Consider the following 24,648-nt stretch of genomic DNA (forward strand, 5'->3'; position numbering starts at 1 on the left):
TTCTTCTAAATCAAGAAAAAAATGCTTTCAAATAATGTTTTGAACAATATCTATTCTTGAATTAAGAACATTTCTGACAAGTTTTTTAAAGCTTATTTTCAGCTAGGTATTTTTCTCATTTCAAGAAATCTAAGTGAGTAAAATTTATTGAAGGACAGCAGATAATTTCACTTATTTCTAGTAAATTTACACTGAAAACAAGGGAAGTTTTGGGTTTTGCAGTGCATACGTATTGGTTTCGGTGGTACACCGTTTGATTTAACCTTTGTTTTTAAAAACTACTAAAGAAACATTTTGAAAACTTCCAGAATAGGTGTCTGGATTTTATAAGAAAATTTAAATTGCAATATTTAAACGCAGAGGTGGGTAGAGTAGCCAAAACTTTTACTCAAGTAAGAGTACCGTTACTTCAAAATAATATTACTCAAGTAAGAGTAAAAGTAATCATCCAAAAAATGTACTGAAGTACAAGTAAAAAAGTATACAGTGACAAGAATACTCAAGTAAGAGTAACATTTTGAGTAACTGCTTATTTTTGTTTGTTTTTTTAAAACAATGGTACATGAATTGTTGTTATAATGGTACTGGACAATAACACATTACATAACCACATTAAACCAAAGAAATTAAAAAAAAAAAAAAAAAAAAATCATTGAGTTCCAAAGAGAGAAAAAAAAAAATCCATAAATGAGGCATTATTCGTCCAAAGAGCATGAGTGCCCTCTGGTGGAGAAAACAGTTCCTAGTTTTAATAGTGAAGCGTTCCTTCATTATTACTATTTGGAAATCAAAACGAGCATGTATCTGGTTTTCCTTGGTCAATCAGTGCCAAATAATAACTGAGATAGAGGTTGAAACCCGCACTTTCGAGTCATGTTGAGAGCAGCGCTCAATATCAAAAGTGCTAAAGACCACATGATTGAGCAGGCTGGCGTGAAGCTAGAACGGCAAGCTTGCATTTGATTAGTATAATGGAGTCATGTGATTATTTTTGCGACGTGTCATTGTTGAAATCGGTAGAGATACTTGCTACTACTACAGCTGTTACAGCTTCTCGGCATCGCTGGCAAAAACAATAATCTAATTAATCTAATAATCTCTTGTTTATTTAGCACCTTTGGATAACTTTGAGGGTCCAACTGAATGTAAAAGAGTGCTTATTCAACACCACAAAAGCTTCGGGAGCAAAATAGTATCAGGGTGAAAAATTTCACAGAACACCAGCTGTGAACACATGTGTGAATGTAGGGGGGGGGGGTGGGGGTGTCAAGTTATCAGCCAATCAAATTTGCGTTTGAAGGGGGAAAAATGGACTAGCACATTCAGCAAGTGAAGAGGGGTCAATGTAAGTCTGAAAATATTGAAAGTATAGTAATTCACTAAATAATGATAGGGTTAATTCTGTCCTTACAACATGGGAAGACAATTTAAATTACCTATATAATTGAAGTCATTATATAATGCAAATAAGGTTGCGTAAAAGTTGGTAGGGACAATTTAAGCATCCTGAAAAGTTGGAAGTGATATGTCCCTACCGTCCCTATGCAAACCTACGCCCTTGTGTAAATGATCTAATTAGGTCCAAACACTACTGAAACACCACATTAAATTTTGCTGTCATGATCGCTGATCTTTATTTGTAATGCTTTGTTGCGCCTTAGTGGTACTTAAATGTCACTATTTTGTTAGGTTCCATCTTATTCTACAGCCGTTATTACATGACCACTTGAGCTCATAGTAAACACGGAGTGTTAAAAGACGAGCTAACTTCGGCAGCCATTGTTTGTCACAGGTAGTCCCCAGGTTACGACGAACCTGACTTACGTAATTTCACTTTACGACATCGAAGTCTTCCCCGCTATTTCGTCTCCAGTCATTTTAAGTCGCGTAAACACCACCTTATTGTACCTCACAGGTATGATTATTTTATACTTTATTTGGTTAATATTACATGTTCTGTCCTCATTAAAAGGGCATTTGATCAGCTTGAAAGACTATAATCAAGGTAATTGTGATTTTTGAAGCTTTTTACTTCCTTCACTTTTGACAATTTGTCAAGCTGTAACTCTCACATGTACACTTATGTTCAAAACGACACACATTTTGACAATAAAACACTTAACACAAAACAATTGGTGTTCAAACATCCAACTAGTCTGATCAATATGTAAAATTAGTAGATTAAATTTGTCTAATTTGCCTAACAAAAAAGTCTGCTGGCTTAAATGTTACGAATGCTAAAGTATTTACAATTCTCATGGCTGCTATGACAAATCGCTCACACATAACTCCGCAAACTGTAGCTAACTACAAATGCATACACAAAGATATATTAGCTGAAACAATTTACAGCCTTATGTTGGCCAAACCAGAGCAGCGCAGCTGCCCTTATAGCCATGTCAGACGAGTCTGTTCCTCAGTCGATAAAAGGCAAGAGTCTAGCCAGACCCAACACTGCCACCAGAGGACATTGTAATCTTCATTATTAAAAAAAAATACAATACTTTGAAACAAACAGTTAATTTGAGATTTAAGGGGGAAACTGGGGGTACTTAAAGGGTTAATTACGATAACGCGGATATTCGGGTTACGTCGCCAGCATAGGAACGGAACTCGTTCGTAACCTTGAGACTACCTGTATTTCATTTGTGTCTTGATGAAATTATATACAATATTCTTCTTTTGTTAAATATACATGAGCATTGTGTAGCACATCGAGGTGTGTATATTTCATTTGTCTACATTTAAAGTCAAATATAGCCACATAATTGCATTGCTGCAAGCGGGAAATATCTATTTCAGTACGTGTGATCTTTTTTGTGACAATTTTTCGTAATATTATGAAACGGAAAAAGCTTTGAAAAACTTTTCATAAAAGGAATTTTTCATGTACAGAAGCCTTTAATTAGAATACTGTATTGGAAAAAGTTCAATATATTTTGTCAGTCATTTCAGACTGCTTTGTATCGTATCATTGCACATAGAGTAGATTCTTTATTTCTTTTAATTTAGATAATTATGGTTCACAGATCCTCCCTCCGTACATACATTCTAGGGATGCAACGATACAGTTAAGTCACGGTTCGGTACGATTTTCGTTACGAGGGACACGATTTTCGATTCGATTCAATACACTTAATGCTCCGAAACAAAAAAATACAAGTGTCATTATTATTTTTTTTAACGTTTTTTTTTAAAATTTTGCTAACAAGCAAAAATAACAAGCCATCGTATTAACATGCCTTTTAGTGCATAATATTTGTGTGCTTACTTTTTACTAATCTGAGGAAATTTTGTATAGAAGTACTAAGAACAATCTTTACTGTTGATTGATACAGCTCTCATAGCAGCTATGTTTACCACATTAGCAAAACATCCTATTTGTGGTTCAAGCCCATCTGTGTTTCGTACTGAATTAACAATATTTGCATCATTATCTATAGTCACTTGTATGGATTGATTTGGCCTGCATAACTTCCATTCAGTCGTGGCGTTTTTTAATTCATCGATGTAGTATTTGGACTTCGCGTACCATGATCACTCTGGGTTCACATAGCCAATTGCATGGGACTTGGGGGGATCTAACGTAGCACATCTAGGTTGCTATTTGATGATATCTAGTGTGTGCGCGCCAGTGTTGTCGGGGAATTTACTCGGGGCATTAAAAAAGTTGACAAACGCCACAGAAGTCATGTCTGCTCATTACTGCACAACACCAGCATTTGACAATCGACTTTCATGAACAGGACGAGTTTTAAGTGCAGCGGTTTTAATTTGCCACTCATTGCTCATCATGTAACCGTGAGTTAGCGCTCTGTGTCCCAGGGTTTAAGCTGTCTGGTGTCAAACCGAGGCTGTTCATAGTAGCCAGGTCGGCAACAAAATATTGGTGGGCATTGTTGTACATATCTGTGAAGACAGTCTTTGTTAAATATCTACGAGTTGGGACAGTGTATCACTAACCCAAAATGCTGCCACACAATGGATCTGTACGACGGTGAGACCGACAAGCCGCCTCCTTAAGCTTCTGTGTTTACTCGTGCGCCATGGCTCCCGCACTTCAGGCAGTTTGGGGGAGGAGTGGAGGGGGGCTGCTAGTGGGGAGGAGCCTTCTTATAGCTTTATTTACAAGGCAAAGATGCGCCGGACATTATACCGAGAGAGACCACAAAAAAAGTTCGGAAAATACATTTTGGGAGCTTTTTCAATTGGATCGAATGTTTTTGCGTATTCAATTGAAGAGGGCGCATCGAACGAACCGAAAACAGAGTATTGTTGCATCCTTAGTACATGCATACAATACTTACATACATACAGTACATCAGCCATATACTTATATACTACATCAAAAGTACAAGAAACTAAAGCTAGAAGTATGTGTCTCACTTTGTCTGGACTGAACTTATGAAAAATAAGTTTCTAATTCTGAAATGCCATCCGAATGAATAAATTCTTCACGACATTCTAATTATCATTATATGATATGCACCTGTATTTGAGCCTGCATGGCTAAAACCATGCAAGTGGGTTAATCACTCCATTTTGCCTGAATCCTGGAGGAAAAGTGGTGGGTATACTATGTACTTGAAAGTGCACGGGCTATAAAATGAGGGTGATCTCAAAACTTCTGTACCTTTGCTCTCCAAGTAACTACAGCCAGGCAGTTGTCTGTTTGCATTTGTCTCTGTGTGGCCATTTGGAACGTTGTCCAACCCCCCACCCCCTTTGCTGTATGGACATTGAACCTCTGACCAACTTCATCCAGTTTCTGATGTACCTAATCTTAATTAAACATCACAGACCCCCACCCTAATATTCATATACTGTATACATAAAAGTTTCATGTAATCGTATGGGGTAAATCACACCGGATGAGAGGAAAGTTCACATTTGCTATTAGAAGGGAAAAAAATGATTTCAAAGTTGATCAGAATAACTAAGATTTATTTTGGCATAATTAGAGGAATTATAAGTATTATCCATGTGTGCTGACTCAAATTAACCTGAGTTTGAATGTTGATTGAGTACCGGTGATTCAGAACACAGCCACATGTGCAATTGTAAGATGTGCATACTTAATAAACAATTACTCTATATAAGGACAGGATAGGTTATTTTCATATTAATGGTGAAAATTTTTAACAGGCTGACCATGTATCTTGAGCATTTAAATATAGCATTTGACGTGGGGTTATGTAGACTTTTTAAATTACACTGTATGTCCGCACATCTATTAATACATATATTCAGGGGTGCACATAATTTTTTTGCCCAGGTTCTCAGAGGAGGACCTGGAGATGTGACTTGGTCCTCATTGAGCTTGAGAGCCGACCCGCCTGATGCGATAAATTTATGACAAGCTTTACTTAGAGCCAATTAACTTTAATTAATTATATTAACAATTAATGCTTGATTAATATCAACTGGCACAACAAAATTGCCATTACTTTGAAGTGAAATGTAAAGAAATAAAAAGCACCAATTCAAAATAAAAGGCATTATGCGGCTCCCACATTAACTCCAAGCCTTTTTAAAAGTGGGATGTCCTTCTCATAAGACCTCATTGAACGTGCATGTTTAGCTTTGTAAAATGCGAGCAAAAACACGTTTGTCAGTGCATGTCGCTGTTCATTACCTTTATTCCGCCACTTGTCCATAGGGCGAGCGGGGTCCTGTTTGACATCGACAGTTTGCTTAATTGCCAAATGCTGTTTTTTTCGTGCTTTTCAAAGTTTGGATGGCTGAAATTCTTTGACCCTACATAAAATGCGCTGCTCTTATCGGCGACATTGGGATTCTCAGGGCACATTTTGTACCGTGCGAGCATCATTTGCTTCTAGCCATGGTACATCCTGTAGCCACTTTTCAGCAAAAGTCCTTTTTTTCGGTAGCTCCGGTGACGTCTCTGTCGTCTATCTGTCTTTTGACGGGGGTGGGTGAACACGGAAGTAATTACTCGGTGTGGCCTGCCTCTTTGACATTTTGAGAAGTTATTTTCTCGTGTCCGCCGCAAATACGGTGGTCAGCCATCGGTACGCAAAAGCGTATGGAAGTCGTTGAGGGCCAGCGCGTTTGTCTACGTCCGATGTTCAACAGGTGTTGTGCCGAAAAATAGCCGCCCCGCGTGAAATGTCCCCCCTGACGGGAACGCTTATTTATAACGCTTTATTGAGCGTTTATTTGATTGATTGATTGATTGATTTTATTATTGAGCACCCACACGTCACTTGTACAGCTTTTTCTTACCAATCGATGGACATGGAAACGATTTTTTTGTACCGTGAGTATATGTTTGTTTGTTTTTTTTTTTCTGCTTGAACTAATAAATGTCATACCTGTGTGATTGTCATTGAGATATGGTCGTGAAAACCTGTAGACTAATACATTTCTGTTCAAAGATGGTTATGTGGCCCAGTCCACGATTTCTTACTAAAATAAAGTACTAGTATTTTGTCTAATTTATTTATTTAAAACTGATTTTGCAGTCGTAAATCCATTACTGTAATGTGTCCATGAAAACATTTGATGTTTTCACCTCAATAAAGCGTTATAAATAAGCGTTCCCATCAGGGGGGCATTTCACGCGGGGCGGCTATTTTTCAGCACAACACCTGTGCGCATGCGGACCACTTATGTGCACCCCTGCATATATTATTAATAATACTTTACATACAAGTAAGTCAGTAAGTACAAGATGGCATGTATTAATGTTAACATTTTCCACTGTTTTGCTCTAAAATGGAATGCTTGCATTTATTATAAATGCTATCTAAGAGTTCTCTATTTTGCTCACTAACGTGACGCATGTGACAAAGTTAGACAAAAGTAGCTTTTTGTACATTTTTTCATTTCCAGCTCAATTATTCCTCTGGAAAAGAAGATATACTTTACACACCTATCTGTTAGCTTTAATTCAATGCATATCAATTACTGTATATCATTGCCTTAATTGTGCGGAGGTAATATCTATGTAACATAAAGATCTAATATAGTCTGACATGATGCCTTTATTATCTCTGTAGCCTGGGTCGGTGCTCTTGCCATGGGGATGATTTTCTTCTGTTCACCGGTGGTCAGCATGTTCACGGACCACTTTGGCTGTCGTAAAACTGCCGTCAGCGGGGCGCTCCTGGCATTCATCGGATTGCTGAGTACATCTTTTGCAAAGTAAGCTGTTATTTGCTCCCTATTCATTCAAGTTGGCAGCTAAAGAGTGGCTTATGAGGATAATGTTTTTTGGCTGAAATATAAATTTAATGCATCTAGTATAGGACAAATCAAAGAAGAATTTTTCATGATTGAACAGTACTGTAATAAACAGATAGCTGACTCTCTTGTGAAACAACCAGTTTTATAGTGATTGAAGGGCCACTTGTTATAACTTTGAAACCCCCTTTAAAAAAGTTCTTAAACAAAAACTGCTGTCATGGTTTAGTCCATAATAAAATTTGGTTCTAAAACGTTTTAAATCATTTTCACCACCTGTTAGCTTTTACTGCATAGCTCCATACTGGCATTTATACTAAAAGCCTCATTGAAAACGCTTCTAGCTAATGGGCAAATTAGATTATACTCTAGCAATGCAAATCAATCAAATTAACTAAAACATATTAAACATTGTCTCGTTAATCATATGATTATAAAAGAACATTTTTATGTGTATCCAGTTTCATGATCATGATCGCTCTCGCTCTCTCTCGCTCTCTCTCCATATATACATATATATTTATGATATGAAGTTTAAAAAAAACTAATTATAAAATAAAATACATTTATACATAATACATAAAATAAATACATTTGAAAGTGTATTTCTTTAGATTTATTTCTGCCCCAGTTGTGCCCCAGTTGCTGAAAAAAAAATCCTCCAGGAAACACTGTACAAACAAAGCGCACGCACCCACGCGCAACCATTTTCATAAGTTGAGAACTCTGCTATAGTGTTAAAGATGCGCTTTTATTTTTCTAAGTAAAAATATGTTTCCATGAAAATAATCATCATTGAATGACTCACTGTGTAGTAGTGCCACCCTATTAATCTTTTATCATGCGTTTTTCTATTCTAGCTCCTTGAGCCTCCGCTATTTTACATATGGTATACTGTTTGGCTGTGGATCCTCCTTCGCGTTCCAACCGTCTTTGGTTATCCTTGGCCACTACTTTCGCCAACGCCTGGGCCTTGCCAATGGCGTGGTGACAGCAGGTGCTAGCCTCTTCTCCATGGGTCTCCCGGTTTTGCTGAACAAAGTAGTGGAGCCACATAGACTTAGCAGAACCTTCCAGATCCTCAGCGTCTTCATGCTGGTGCAAGCCTTCCTGGCGCTAACATTCAAGCCATTGCTTCCTGCTGGACCTCGCATGGGACCAACAGGCACCGCTGAGTCGCAATCCCAGGCAGGGGTGACTCCTCAGAATGGGAGTTGGTGGAATAAGGCATTGGTGGGGGTCAGAAAATACTTCAACCTGCGAGTATTTCGCATCCTCACTTACCGTGTGTGGGCATTCGGAGTTGCTACAGCTGTACTGGGCTACTTTGTGCCTTATGTTCATCTGGTAAGAACATTACTCTCTTGGTTCATGTCACTTTTATTTTATTTTTTTTTAAAAAACAGCTGACGGTAAAAATTGGGATGGGAATCCTTGGCATGAGCCAGATTTAATATGAATGTAGATCAGGGGTGGGCAAACCAGTCCTCGAGGGCCGCAGTGGGTCATGGTCTTTGTTCCAACTGATCCAGCACAGACAGTTTAACCAATGAGGTTTCAGCAAAAACAAGAAACACCTGACTGCAATCAATAGGGTACTGCACAAATGCTAATTTTAGCCCGCAAGGCTGCGTGACGTCCCAATCTTAAACCGGAAGGGGGTCAACATAAAAACACACTCACATACAACCCATGCTAGTACTGCTTGTTTTCTGCCAGTAATCTTTCAAAAAGAGCATGCAGAGGAAACACTGCTCCTATGGAACTTGTAGAAACGACTCTAGACATTACGACTTTCCACATATGAAGGATGTTTTCTTCATACGTTTCCCGAAGGCAAAAACTCAGGGCGGAAAAAAACAATGAACAATGTGAACAATGGATCAACATGTGTGCACGTTCAAAAGACCACTTTAACACCAGCAAGGTGAAGCCATTCACCTTCATATGCAGTAACCATTTTGTTGGGGGCCATGGTCCTACAGATGACAACCCCGATCCATTGGTAAGCCGTTTTGATATTTTAACTTATTTTATAGCGTGGCTTTTTGCCGTGCTACTTCTGTCTGACAATAAACGACCTGAAAAAAATTAAAATTTTATTCATATATCACAACAGTCATGTAGGCCTATTTTTCTAAAATACGGATATTTAAATAAATGAGCCATGTTTGGCCTTGGTCTTTTTTTAGTAAGGCTGTTAATGCCTACAGGTACGCTCTAGATTTAACAGCTTTACGTTTTCTGTTGTAAAGAACAAAAATTAATAGAATTATGATTTGTTATTAATGAAAAAGTTAAAAGTGTTCGTTGGCTGTCACTTAGTAGCATTTGTGAGTGCTACAGGAAAATAGCAATATAAGTATCCCCCAAGAACGGTCATAGACATAAGACAACCTGAGGATATATAAGAAAGACAGGGCATAAAGTGGTAAAGGATAGTTTGTTGAAACAGGAGAATGTCATTGTCAGTGGCGTAAGGCAATGCACACAAGAAAAAGGTGTCGATAAAAAAGCTACCTCTGGATCAGGTTGGCTCTTTTTCCCCATCTTTTTCAGCCCTTGACACTCAAGCCATCTCTTTCACTGAACATTTGTATGTTCTTTCACATCTTTACGAGTGAATTTGGCGCCAGGGACATTATTTTTGGACAGAATTGTTAGGTTTAGCTCAGTAAACATCTTGTTCGTACACTATTTACATGCATCTAGCATGAGGGACAAACGCGAGTTTGACCCCTCTAGCAGCAGTTGCTAACGTCATGAATATTAATAAAAAAAGGTGACGTGTTACACGCGGTACGCTATTGATTGCACTTGTAAAACACCAGATTGGTGAAAAGGTGTCCTCTCAATGGGTTAGAGCAAAAACCCGCACCCACTGCGGCCATTTGTGGAATAGTTTGCCCACCCCTGATCTTGACACACCCATTGCGATCTGATCCAAAAACTATATTTTTAAAGGCATAACTGTTCGGTTACTATTAGGTTCAGTTTGAAAGCGATAAAATTTGATACACTATAGGGAAACAAAACGATACAATGCGATTCTACATGGGAAAAAAGTGACAAAGATTCAAAGATGAAAAAAAAGCAAATAAAAACAATGAAACATTTATAAACTATTTCCTAACAGGTAAAAGACATTGTATTGTTTATTCATGCCACTGCAAATAACAACAGAATGTCAACTAAAAAATGGCATTGACGTCAAAAAAGGAAAAAAAGACTTGCATGGCATTCTTTAGATGGAATCAGAAAATCGAGAATAGAAAAACATAGAAGTCATATATGGTCGGTAACAAAAGTGCAAAATTTCAGTCTATATAGCCTGCAATGCAAGGTGGGGGAAAATGGGTAACAAATGAGCAAATTTATTGTCTGATTTTTGCCTAATTCTATAAACACAATAAGTAAAAAGTTGCAACATTTCAGTCTGATAATGCAACATTTCAAGGGAAACTAAACATGAGCAAGTGATGTATATTTAGGATGTCAAGAATATTTTGAAATGTATTTCCCCACTAGTATAGAGTTTTGGTAGCAAGGTTGCTAACTACCTTAAGCTATAAAACTAAATTATCATTGAAGTAGTTAGTAAAACTGCTTTTCAGAGCTGTGAATTTGGCACTACTCTATCCAGATGTCGGATGTTACATATTCGGCCTCCCCCTGCCAGACCTGTTGTTTCAGGCCTCAGTCCAGATGTAAACACAGCCCCGGCCTTTGTAATGGCTCAACCACTTCAGGAAACCTCTCCTGTATAGTCCCTCTGTGTTTTGAAATATGTCTATCCTATAGCCATTTGTGCATAACAAACTGTTCAAAGCAGTGCAAATAGTACAGAAAAACTTTAGAGGATTTTATGTTTGAGATCTGATTTAGGAGATAGGGGTGACTGCTACCTTCTGACCTAAACATATATAAACATATATTCTTGCTGTGCATTTCCACATATTAAAATTTAGGTTTTCTTGCAGGCCATTTGACTTAGTTGACAAACCACTTTTTTTGTTTCTAAATCAAGTATTAACAAAATATGTAAATATGTTTTTGAGGTTTTTTTTAATTTTTATTTTTACATTGCTATGTTTGTCTATCGCACCAACTTGGTTGTAGCCGTCTAACTTTTTGTATGATAGATGAACTTTGTGGACGAGCAGTTCAAGGGGACCAAGAAAGAATGGGTACTCCTTGTGTGTATCGGAGCATCATCAGGGGTGGGGCGTCTCACTTTCGGCAAAGTTGGGGACCTCATTCCGGGCCTGAAGAAGATCTACATGCAGGTTAGAAAATGAATAACAATAGAGAGTTTGAAGATAATAAACATTGCTCTGTTTTTTTTTGTTGTTGTTTTTTTTTTTTTAAATGTCAATGGAGACTTGAACATTAGGTTAAATTTAAACCCTCACAGCTTGGTCAGTTGTCAAAATTAAGTGCTGGATACACTGACTTTATAGCAACTATTCATTTTAATTTTTTTATTTTTTATTTTGCTGAACAACACAAGCTACATATATCTTCTCAAGCTGCAGAGTTTAACCATTATGTATATTAAAATGCTGTATAGCTTTATGTCGGTAAATTTGACCAGCTGAAGGTGGACTCCCTCTTGTGGTACTCGATTGATTCACTGCCCTAGTACAGTTCAGTTGTATTTTACTTTAAATTTCAATATATTTGCATGTACTCTGTAACATTTGTTAAAACCATTTATATAGCTATTTTTTAATTTACCATCTATATAAGCTTTTAACTTAAAAAAAAAAACTTAAAAACTTAAACTTTTAAAAATTGTAATTTTTGTGAAATACATTTTTTCATTTTAACTTTATTTTCATAAATGATAAACTATTGTACATACAGTATGCTATATGCCGTATATCAACCTTTGGTGGGTTAGCTTCAAGATAAAAGCAAATTATGTTTTCAAACATCCCTTGCTTTAAAGGTTTCTACTCTCGGTGCTAACTACTAACATGTAAATTGCGCTTAACATATGCTGTATGTTAAAATTATTTTGCAATTATACATATTGTCTTGGCATTGGCCAAAACAGTTTGGCTTTATTCAATAAGCCTACAAATAAACGAATAGTTTCATGTAAGCACCAAATGTAGGTAGGTGCATTTTATTTTGAATTTTGTCGTTATATAGCCTCATTTTCGTACATTTCTAATGGAATATGTAATTACATTTTCTATTTTGAAGCGCAGTCGCACACAGTGTGCTGTACTTTTATACAAAGGACAGGACAACAACCTCCACATTTAATAACTAACTTCAAATAAACTATTAACCTCATCTGAAACTGTTTCTTTATTTAACCAAGTCCTGGGCACAGGCATATTAGTACACAGAACCAAAGTTCATTCAGTATAAATTTAAATAGTCTGGCTTTCGATGAATCCCAATTTGTACTCATACAAGAGTTCCATAATGAAAAACTGCTGGATATTGCTAGGGGTGATGCTGTTCTAATAGAGTAGAAAAGGTACAACACAGTTAAGTAGAGTAGTATGAGGTGAACTGCCATGTGTCTTTTGTGTACTTGTAGTTTCAAATTACATTGCTTTGTCCATGCCCTCAAAATATGCCTTTCTTGTTGTTACTAAGAGGTTTGTTTTCAATTTCTGCTGAAGCTGTTTCTCTGTGCTCACATTAAATTAGAGGCCAGGACATGTAAGTAAGCATATTACGTCAAAGGTAATCTGTAGCCTAGTGCAAACCCTGCACTTTATCAAACACATATTGGGGGGGGGGGCATTTTTCCGTTCCTTCCTTCCTTGTACCTTTATAAAGCTAGTAGGCAAACAGGCATATCTAATTCAAAGTAACTACGCAATTTTATGACTGGAACTTTAAAGGTAAAAAAAAAATGATCCGCTTCAGGACACTGAGGACCGTGGAAAAAAGAAAAAGAAAAACTCATATAGGAAATAATGGAAATCTTGGTACTTTTTCAAAATGAAACTGGTGCCATCAAATACCTTTGTTGGTTGTGAAAGCAATGTTTGAAGTCTTACTTGCTTGACAGTTTAAAAGCAAATATTGTATGATACGACGATATAAAACTAAAATATACACTAGCCTCAAGGCGAAAGACGTCACAGTGAATGGAAATGTCCTCTGTTTTACGAGGACTTTTTTTGTCCACATTATGGAATGCAGGTAGCGATGTAAATACTTGCCAGCTACAAAAATAGACACTGCATTTGACCGTAACTCTGTATCGTCTTACCAAGTGTCAATACTAAATATTTGAATGACTAGAATGTAAATGAACACATCTTGAAATTAGAATATTAACCAAATGTGTTGTGCTGTGTGGAATATTGATAAAATTCTAAATGCCTGACCAAATGCCTCACATAAATGGATCTTAAGTTTGGACCAGTCCACCAATGTATACTAAAACATAGTATACCATATCTTCCGCACTATAGGGCGCATCCGCGTATAAGGCGCACTTTTAATTGACTTATTTTAAAACTTTTTTCATATATGGGCGCACCACATTTTGTGGCGTAGTACTAGTAGTAGTTGTAGCAGTAGTAATATTTGGGGTTGCGTCATGCATCCTCTAGATAGAGCTGCGCTAAAGAGAATGTCAGGTCATGATTACCAATATTAATCCATATTTAAGGCGCATCGAATTATAAGACGCTCTGTCGTGTTTTGAGAAAATTGTAGGCTTTTAGGTGCGCCTTATAGTGTGGAATATACAGTACTAAAAACATGTACCGTAATTTTCGGATTATAAACGGTTCCTTTTTTCCTTCATTTTGAATCCTGCGGCTTATAGTCCAGTGCGGCTTATTTGTTGATTAATTCTGGTTAATTAGGTAAGACTTTATTTAACAGAGGCGTCATAAGAATGTCATAAGACCGTCATAATGGGCATTACCGAATGCTTGTGACATTTATTATGAAGTGTCATTGGGTAAATTATGTCACTAACTCCATTTATGTCCAGCTTGGATCTTTTACATCCATTCAAAAGTGAGATAATTTGCCGGATAACACTATGATATCTGTTCATTAATGCTCATGCCAGTGTGGCACCACTGTCAGATAAAGTGTTACCAAATACCATAACTAGCAATTAATCAAACAACTGGAACACTAACTGAAGCAATTATTAGCACAGAACATGAATTTTCATTTTTATTTACATCTGTAGCGCTTCAATGCATGGTAGGAGGCATGTTGGACAACAACAGTGTTGACAGTAGGTGGCAGCAAAGGTTGATTGTCTTCAATGGCGGGGGATGGCGTGGCTCAGTGGTAGAGTAGTTGACTCCTGACCCAGAGGTTGTGGGTTCAATTCTCTGCCCTGATGAACTCGCTTAAGTATCCTTGAGCAAGATACTGAACCCCACATTGCTCCTGGTGCTGCGTCACCAGTAGGTAGATGGCGATGTAGTGTAAAGCGCTTTGAGCGCCTTGAAAGGTGGAAAAGCGCTATATAAGTATAACACCATTTACCATTCAACCGGTGTGCTGTGAGAGATTGCCAGGTGTGCCGTGATTGCATTTTTTTTTTAACGTTGTCGGGCGGACTTGCAGAAGGAAGGAAGGACTAGGTAGAAGGTTTCGGTCGTTTGCAAATGAGCGAGTTATTGCGCGTGTCGCGTTTAAGAACTGCTCGGATTTCTAGCCACATTGCTGTCCGCAACAACGTGGACCCAGCACGTCTACTGTACATCATTGGATTAGACTCGTCAAGTGTCGATGTACACGAAAGTGTCCTTTCCATACATGATGACGGTCAGTCCTACCCCATGTGTTTTATTCCAACACATTAGCGAGGACAGCAAGGTTGCCGATGGCGAGAAATCCGAGTAGTTCTTGAATGCGACACCAGCAACTCCCCAACAGCGCTATGGTGCCAAGCAAGCTTAAAAGTCATCTACAAACGAAACACCCGTCGCTTCAAAACAAGTCGATGGACTATTTTGTTTGTTTGTCTTCATGAAAACACAGACAAACAGGCTTTTTTTTTTTAGAAAAACTACAAATATACATATAAATAATGTATACATAGATAGATAATGGTACACAATGTAAAAATAAGAAAAAATAATAAGATTGTGACAAGTCTTTATTTTTTTTCTTTTATAGGTGGTATCTTTTATAGCCCTGGGCCTCATGTCCATATTGATCCCTCAGTGTTCTCTCTTTGAGGAGCTTGTGGTCGTTTGTGTATTTCTGGGACTGTGTGACGGATGTTTCCTGACAATGATGGCTCCCATAGCATTTGAGCTGGTTGGGCCTATGCAGGCGTCACAGGCCATAGGATATCTCCTCGGCCTCATGTCTCTTCCAATGACTGCTGGTCCACCCATTGCTGGTAAGGGACAAGCTTTTAACCTTTTTTTTATCTCTCTCTCTCTCTTTTTTTTTTTTTTTTAAAGAGTTATTTATTTATTATTATTATTATTATAATTTTATTCTGGGCTGTTAACTAAAGGGTAAAATTCAGAGCGAGCGTCTGGTTTATAAATATTAGCCAAGTAAAAGACTTTGGGGGGAAAGAGACTAAAACGTGTCTGTGTGGGGACGGGGGATGAGGGTGGAGCTGTGTAATTGTAAAGAGAATGATGTGTGGAAAAGTATGGGCTTACAGCCAACTCTGGGCTATCTTGAGGATGTATCTTTAGGTTACAGCCCTCTCTCTGGCAAGCAAACCTCCCATCTCCTTAAGGCTATAACGGCACGCTAACAGAGCACAGAGGTCTTCGTTTATTGATTTATTTATGCTCTATGCTATGACCTCTTTTGAGTCTCACCCTTAATCTGGTTTTAAACTGGAGCTATGCATGCTTTGAAACATTCTTGGTATGAAAGTAGGAAGGAACATTGAAGGTATGAAGTGTCTGGGAAGTCAGTCACAGGTTGATCAGGACTTATAGTACTAAGAGTAGAGTTTTGTCCTTCCCAGTAGCACAAAACATGAACAGCAACATTACTCCTAAACTGCAGTTCTCAAACGCATTCTAACAGTATAACACAACGGTACTTAATAATGATGAATGTATTTTTGTAACGTTTGTTTCTTGTACAGTGGGGCAAATAAGCATTTAGTCAACCACTAATTGTGCAAGTTCTCCCACTTGAAAATATTAGAGAGGCCTGTAATTATCAACATGGGTAAACCTCAACCATGAGAGACAGAATGTGGAAAAAACAAACCCAAAAAATCACGTTGTTTGATTTTTAAAGAATTTATTTGCAAATCATGGTGGAAAATAAGTATTTGGTCTTTACCAAAAGTTCATCTCAATACTTTGTTTTGTACCCTTTGTTGGCAATAACAGAGGCCAAACGTTTTCTGTAACTCTTCACAAGCTTTTCACGCACTGTTGCTGGTATGTTGGCCCATTCCTCCTAGAGCAGTGATGTTTTGGGGCTGTCGTTGGGCAACACGGACTTTCAACTCCCTCCTCACCCTGTGGCGTCAAAATGATAACAAGAACGGGGAGTAAAAATCCCAGAACCACACGGGGGGACCTAGTGAATGACCTACAGAGAGATGGGACCACAGTAACAAAGCCTACTATCAGTAACACAATGCGCCGCCAGGGACTTAAATCCTGCACTGCCAGACGTGTCCCCCTGCTGAAGAAAGTACACTTCCAGGCCCGTCTGCGGTTCGCTAGAGAATATTTGGATGATCCAGTAGAGGACTAGGAGAATGTGTTATGGTCAGATGAAACCAAAATACAACTTTTTGGTAGAAACACAGGTTCTCTTGTTTGGAGGAAAGATAATACTGAATTGCACCATACCCACTGTGAAGCATGGGGGTGGAAACATAATGCTTTGGGGCTGTTTTTCTGCAAAGGGACCAGGACGACTGATCTGTGTAAAGGAAAGAATGAATGGGGCCATGTATCCAGACATTTTGAGTGGAAATCTCCTTCCATCAGCAAGGGCATTGAAGATGAGACGTGACTGGGTCTTTCAGCATGACAATGATCCCAAACACACTGCCAGGGCAACAAAGGAGTGGCTTCGTAAGAAGCATTCCAAGGTCCTGGAGTGGCCTAGCCAGTCTCCAGGTCTTAACCCCATAGAAAATCTGTGGAGGGAGTTGAAAGTCTGTGTTGCCCAACGACAGCCCGAAAACATCGTTGCTCTAGAGGAGAACTGCATGGAGGAATGGGCCAAAATACCAGCAACAGTGCGTGAAACGCTTGTGAAGAGTTACAGAAAACGTTTGGCCTCCGTTATTGCCAACAAAGGGTACATAACAAAGTATTGAGATTAACTTTTGGTATTGATCAAATACTTATTTTTCACCATGATTTGCAAATAAATTATTTAAAAATCAAACAATGTGATTTTCTGTTTTTTTTTTTCCCCACATTCTGTCTCTCATGGTTGAGGTTTAACCATGTTGACAATTACAGGTCTCTCTAATATTTTCAAGTGGGAGAACTTGCACAATTAGTGGTGGACTAAATACTTATTTGCCCCACTGTATGTATACTGCTACTGCTTTTTGGCTGTAATCGATTTTGCCCTGACCAGCCAGTCGGAGTAAGAAAGAGTCATTATTGTGGCTTCTAAGGTGACTTAGAAATATGACTGGTTCATGAAGACTCCCATTGCTAATATGATTTAAGTAATTTTTTGGCCAGTATGACTTATTTTGAAGGCCTTGGACAGTTTAGATGGACTTAGTTGAACATAAAAGCTGAAGCTTTCTTTTAAGATCCACATAGGGGTACTGGAAGCAGAGCAGCCAGAAAAGAAAAATCCACTTTATAAAAATTGGCAATTTGATTTACCAGGAATTCTTTAGGTGAAGACAGAACATACACTTACGTCTTCCTTGTCCACTCCTCAGGTCTGCTTCACGACTACTTTGGGAATTATACGGTAGCCTTCTCTGCAGCTGGTGTTTCCCCCATTATTGGAGGCGTGGTGCTGTTCTGTGTACCCCTGATACAGTGGCGATTGGAGCGTGGCCAGACAGCAGCACCAGAAGAGACGACCACTCAAATGTTGCCCAATGCTCAACAGATGCCAAAGAGCTGCTCCAATGGAGACTCTCTGCCTGGCTACTCTGATGCGGAGACACATATTTGATGTTTGGTAACTATGATACTTTCATATACAACAGATAGATTTTTACCATTTGTTTGCTCAAAGGATGTTTTTTCTCATTCTAGATTGCCCTTCCCAAGAATGCACTAGGGAGACTGTCCTTTTGCCTGACCTTTGATTTTGCCTCCGTCTTGACCTTGCTAAGGGAAACTGAGTGTGATCAGTTTTGAAGCTGGAGTGAGAAAAGGGTGACTGCTATACAAGTAAAGGATGTGAAACAAAACATTGCCTGAGAGGGCAGCAAAATATTAACATGACAAACAAACAATGGTAATTTATAATTATTTTTCGCATCTTAAAAGCCCAGCTTTGCTTGATAAGTCCAAATAGAATATCTTTTAAAGATATGAATGAGGGTCATAAATGGACAATAAACAGTTTACTTTGTCACTTTAAACAAAAATATGTTACGATGTACTTAAGTGACTGTGATTTTTCCCATTACCCTATAAGTGGAGGAAGCGTGCGGTTTGTTATATTAACTTCAGCTTCTCATGGCATTAAGTTGAAGTAGATCATGGAGAGGAAACAATCTTTTTTTTTTTTTTGTAAGAATGATGGAATGACAAGCTGTTCAATCAACATCAGCCATGAGAGCAAAATGTCATGTTTGAAATTTGTAATGATAACAAGCAGTTAATTCATTATCTTAGTGAAAAACTTGAAAAGTTTTGACAAGTGCTTTATCAACCTGTGCTGATTATTACAGCTATTACTTTCAGTTTATATTATTCTCAATTTTTCCACTGGGATAACTCTCAGGAAAAAAAACGTATATGTTGCTAAGAGGGAAAAAAAAACAATCAGCCTCATCTAAACTTATAACGTATTTACAGCATTAACTACTTTACCAGCCAACTACACAGAAGACCGAAGTGCAACTAAGAAAGTGTTTTATACATAAACACAAGAAAATGTTATTCATGTTTCATTTAATCATGCGTGCTTGATAGAACACAAAACTAGGTCAATCAAATATGGTGCAGTGCTTTAAATTTGCACCGTCCACATGCCTCAGATGTTTTAGTTTCAAAATTTCGCGATTTTGAGACGTAGATCTCTAAATGCTACCACATAATCATTGACTTTCCTGGATGATTCCTACATTTTTTCTCTTAGTCTGACACTGTACATTATATTAAGGTAGAGTCATCTTAATGACTTGGAATGGAATTTTTCCACTTTTAAAAAGGCATTTTAGAGCTTTTCCCTTGTAGGGAGAATTTATTCTTTCTACGCTTCTACCATGCATTTGCGTCAACAGTGAATTTTAACTGGGTCAACGGACTCGAAGGAGCGATTTAATCTTCCTTCTTTTGTCTTAATCACTAATCCTCTCATACCTGCATTTATCTTTTTGTACACATTCGCTCTTTAGTTTCAGATTAATTTAATCCCAAAGCGTATTTTTCACGATTACTAAACAGTAAACATACACAAATTGTGGACCTCAAATAAGTCTGGTGTTATGAATTTGGGTTGTAGATGATTTGAGATAGTTTTACATGTATTTTCTGACTAAAAATCAAACCACAAGATGGCACAATCAGGTTAGTTATAGCTAACCTCATAAAGGTTTTACATTGTCAATCAAGTTTAATTCATGTTGAAGAATTAGTTTCTCATTATTACACTAATATTCGTGAACTACATGCTGTTATAAGCAGGAGCGTGCTGAAGTGATATTTGTATTCATTCTCTAACAGGTGTTCTAATGCTGCATTCAGTGAAAGTAAGAAGTCTGTTTGTATTGGCTGCGACCTTAAAGCTTTCAAGGCCAGTGTAAACAACAAAGATGTTTTATTGGCATAATATTTTTGTATTGTTCCTCAGAACACATTGTGTCCTCTAGTTATTCCCAATAGATATTTATTCAATTCTAGTAAAGTATATTTTACAGAGCGATACAAATTTTAAAAAAACAAACAAAACAAAACAAAACAAAAAAAAAAAGGTCATCCCCAAAAGTCGAATAACTTCCTTAATTTAGATCGACAAAAAACATTATCTACTTTAGGTCAAGTGTATGTAGCAGACAAGGCATGTGCCGGTATGATATTCTAACGGTATGATAACCTTAAGGCAAAATATCATGGTTTCACCATATCACGGTATTGCAATTACAGCTCTAGAATGCGTTACTTTGAGATATCTGGGTTTAAAAAAACAAAAAAACTTTATTCCATTAAATTTTATTTTTCAAAACAAATTAGCAAATTGGAACATATATATATATGTATTCTAAATAAGATCACAAATTAATGCAATCCTTTAGGGAAGCCTAACCCACAGCCACAGCTCAACATTAATGCAATCAGAGCAAAAATAATTGAATTACTTTCCATAAACAGCACGTGTGTATGACTCGTATCATGTTTACATTATGCACACTCTCTTTCTCAACACAGACAGTTGCCAGAGAGAAAAAAAACACGTTTTACCACCGCGAGACACACTAAACACGCTGGACTAAACTCACGTGGCTGGTGGGAAACGCTCATGACAGCGATTAGTAATCTTTAATTTTGTATAAATGCGAAATCATATTGGAGGTATTGCCTCCTCGGAACATGTTTTACATGTTGTTTGGTTCTTCTCCTCCAAGCTGCAGTTGTCTAACTTTTCTTTAGCCAAATTATTCCCATACCAGCGATTTTTTTTTTTTTTTTTGATGGGGCAAAAAGTTCAGTTTCACCTCCTCTACCCATCGTGTAACACCGCTAACTCACTGACACTGAGTAACAACCGGTGGGGGGGGGGGGGGGGGGGGGGTTGAGCCTTACAGCTGCAAGCAAGGCATTTCTCCTTGCATTTTTGGGACATAAGAAACAGCTAATACTCTAGGGATGGTATGACGGAAAATCTTTGCGGTTTTGAAACCTTAACATTTTCATACCACGGCATGTCTTGAAGCCGGTAATTGGCACACGTCTATAGCAGACATCTACAAAGTTTCACATCTGTACTACAAAAACATTGTTTCACTGGCGCACAAAAAATGTGCTGCAAATGAGCTTCTCGGCGCTGCAGGCACATTTGGATCCGGCGGGCAAAGTTCTTGATGGCCATCCCATAGTCATCCAGAGTGTGATTGTCTGTTAGTGTCTTTTCCCTTGCGATTATGCACAGTCCCATAGGTTCCGAACTTGTTGACCCATCTGTAGATCATTGAGTGGGCAGGATATTCACGACATCCGAACTGTTCTTTGAATTGCAATTGAGCTGCGTGGATAGACTTCAGCCGAAAATATGCCTCAACTATAAATGCCTCAGTAGTCCATGGCATCTCGAAGGTCAATTTTGGTAGACTCTTAGAACATTAATTCTTCTTGGTTGCCCCCCAAAAAAGAAGAAAAAAAAGATAAATTATTTTAAAAGTTTTTCCGAGTTTAGGTGATGACCATTTAAAAATTTATTTTTTATTTTATTTTATTTTTTTTTAATGTTTCACCCTTTATGATTGGGACACTCGGTGAAGTTGGTGTAGATAACTTTCCCCTGACTTAGATTTCTAAGTTTGAGAGGAATTCCAGTGCACTTTTCCTGGTCGGAAGTAAAAAACTCTGAATTTCCATTCTTGTGGAATGCAGCATTAATCATCTGGCTAGCAAAAGCAGCCGCATAGAAATAGAAACCTTCAAATAGGGTAGTGTTACATAATTATAACTTAAATCTGATGAAATATGAGGTCGAATTCAAAAGTACAAGCTGGATGAGTTTTGTGTACAGTAGCTATATAAGCTAAGTAGAACTGGCCATAGAAGCTAACCTGTCCTCAAATTAAAACAATGTAAACAGGTTCTACATTATACAGTAGCTCCTTAACCAATTAATTACTAATGTTGATTGATTTAGCTTTTATTTACTTTTTAACAAATAAAACAATATTAGAAGACTACTGTAAACTAGTCTATTGTAACACATAACGAATAGTACAGAAAGTTGGTAAGTGACTAAATTGTTTAACCATTTTTATTTGATTTTTATCATTGTTGCTGTTAATATTTTTACTTTGTTGCAGTATTTAGCTTTTTTTTTTCTTAGCCCCCCTACCCCACATTCTGTTTTTTTCCCCCCAAGATCTTTTTTTCCCCTTTCATTTAATACGTGGAGCAAGGACTACAAGTAAGACACTTGACTCACAGCAGTAACCTCAATTTAAAAACAGATCTACCTTTTCAGACCGTCTGAACCGTTAATACATTTTTTAAGCTCAGGTGTACTTCGTACCAATTCATCAAACATTTTGCCTTCTCTTTTCTAGTTAAGCTTTTCACTACATATAATCTGTTACATGACTACTTATCATTGTTGTTTTTGTTTACTGTCGATTTGGTGAAAACTGAATAGTTCACTATATGTGCAGTGGAACCACCATAGTTCATTGCCCCAAAAGTGGAACCATTTGGATTTCAACAAGTAATAGTCCTCATAATTTAAGTCTGTTTCAAATCCTCATATTGTGTGATGTCACCCAAGACCTCAATAAATCTTGTGAGTGGTGTCAATGATCTAACGTGCGATATCCGTAACCATGATGCTCATAGAATTTGAGAGCTTCAGCTGCTCTGTACAATATGAGCAATGCAAGGAATTCATTAAGACAAGGTCTTATTATTTGACGCATACATGGCAAACAATTAAACAACACTAGGTGTCAGTAACACCGTGCAAGCACTTTTCTGTTCAGTGTACATTAATACTAGTGGGTCTCTTTGAAAAGGTCGGCAGTTTTACTTAACACTGTGGTGCCCTGAGGTACGATTTCAAATTATTCAATGACCTTGAATGTCATTGAAAACTCCCTTACTTCAAATCAGCTTTACTTACTGTGTATCACAAAAGTGAGTACACCCCTTGCATTTCTGCAGATATTTAAGTACCGTATTGGCCCGAATATAAGACGGCCCTGATTATAAGATGACCCTCTCTTTTTCATGACTCAAATTTGGAAAAAAAAAAACTTTTTGAACACCAAATTAATTTTTATTCAGAAAATAATTATAGTACATCTGAAACAAATGATTATAACAATATATTTGAGAGAAAAAGCATGTTATTTTGCCTCATTCAAATCTTAATATCTGAGCATTTAAATATGTGAACTAAAGTGCGATCACATTTGTAAATGAATGGCTTCTGGTTTTTGAAATGTAAATAATCTTTTGTGATAAAACAACAAAATTGCAATAACTGCATTAACCATAAGGCAGGGGTCCCCAAACTTTTTCCTGTGAGGGCCACATAACTTTTTTCTTCTCTGATGAGGGGCCGGGGTCAGTTTGTAACAGAAAAAGTGTGACGATTGCAGGAGTGCCTAAATGTAAAAAAAATTTGTTTTTCAGAAAGCCACAATCAAATAACCCTTTCTGGATTCTTCATGGAACAAAAGTAAATAAAAATAATAATATAATATCATAATGATAAATAATAATAACACTATTAATTAAATAGATAATAACCAAATAACCCTCTCAGAGTTCACCGAAAAAGGGCAGGAAATAAATAACACTATAACACTAATGAAAAAAAAAATTTCAAAATGCTCTCTGGTATTGTTCAGGGAGCCGGACCAAATGTGGAGAAGGGCCATAGTTTGGGGACCCATGCCATAAGGGGTTCGCTTTGGCCTGGGGAGTCAAGTTCAGCATTCGCTTCAATGATATCTGGCGCCATCTAGCGTCGTGAATGGGTATAATGTCTACACTCCGAATATAAGATGACCCCCACTTTTTCAGTCTTATTTCAATGCAAAAAACACTGTCTTATATTATTTCAATGCAAAAAACACCGTCTTATATTCCAGCCAATACGGTATATCTTGTCATGGGACAACACTGACAAAATGACACTTTGACACAATTAAAAGTAGTCTGTGTGTAGTTTATATAATAGTTAATTTATTTTCCCCTCAAAATAACTCAAAATATAGCCATTAATATCTAAACCCCTGGCAACAAAAGTGAGTACACCCCTTTGAAAAAACGTACATCCCTAAATGTCCAAATTGAGTACTGGTTGTCTTTTTCCCTCCAAAATGTCATGTGACTCATTACAGGATTGCTGTCAGCATTGCTGCAGAGATTGAAGAAGTGGGGGGGGTCAGCCTGTTAGTGCTCAGACCATACGCTGCACTCTACATCAAATTGGTGTGCATGGCTGTCTCCCCCAGTTTGCTGAATACATGTCAACAAAGCACATGGATTACTGGAACCATGTCCTATGGTCTGATGAGACGTGTGGGCTTTCTTGTGTACCGTCTTCAGAAGAGGCTTCCTCCTGGGGTGACAGCCATGCACACCAATTTGATGTAGAGTGCGGCGAATG

General features: G+C 37.6%; 1 protein-coding gene across 1 annotated transcript in view; it reads left to right on the plus strand.

Annotated features, from left to right (window-relative positions):
* slc16a2 (solute carrier family 16 member 2) overlaps window positions 1-21,071 on the plus strand; it is a 38,990-nt gene extending 17,919 nt beyond the window's left edge. Inside the window, exons 2-7 of the mRNA XM_057850093.1 lie at window positions 7,023-7,167; window positions 8,067-8,553; window positions 11,349-11,492; window positions 15,331-15,559; window positions 18,062-18,309; window positions 18,387-21,071. Of these exons, the coding sequence (XP_057706076.1) occupies window positions 7,023-7,167; window positions 8,067-8,553; window positions 11,349-11,492; window positions 15,331-15,559; window positions 18,062-18,303 (1,247 nt within the window). The 3' untranslated portion in view covers window positions 18,304-18,309; window positions 18,387-21,071. The remainder of the gene's footprint in view (window positions 1-7,022; window positions 7,168-8,066; window positions 8,554-11,348; window positions 11,493-15,330; window positions 15,560-18,061; window positions 18,310-18,386) is intronic.
* The last annotated feature ends 3,577 nt before the right edge of the window (window positions 21,072-24,648 follow it).

This window comes from Corythoichthys intestinalis, chromosome 11 (genome assembly GCF_030265065.1).
Source record: "Corythoichthys intestinalis isolate RoL2023-P3 chromosome 11, ASM3026506v1, whole genome shotgun sequence".
Classification (NCBI taxonomy): Eukaryota; Metazoa; Chordata; class Actinopteri; order Syngnathiformes; family Syngnathidae; genus Corythoichthys; species Corythoichthys intestinalis.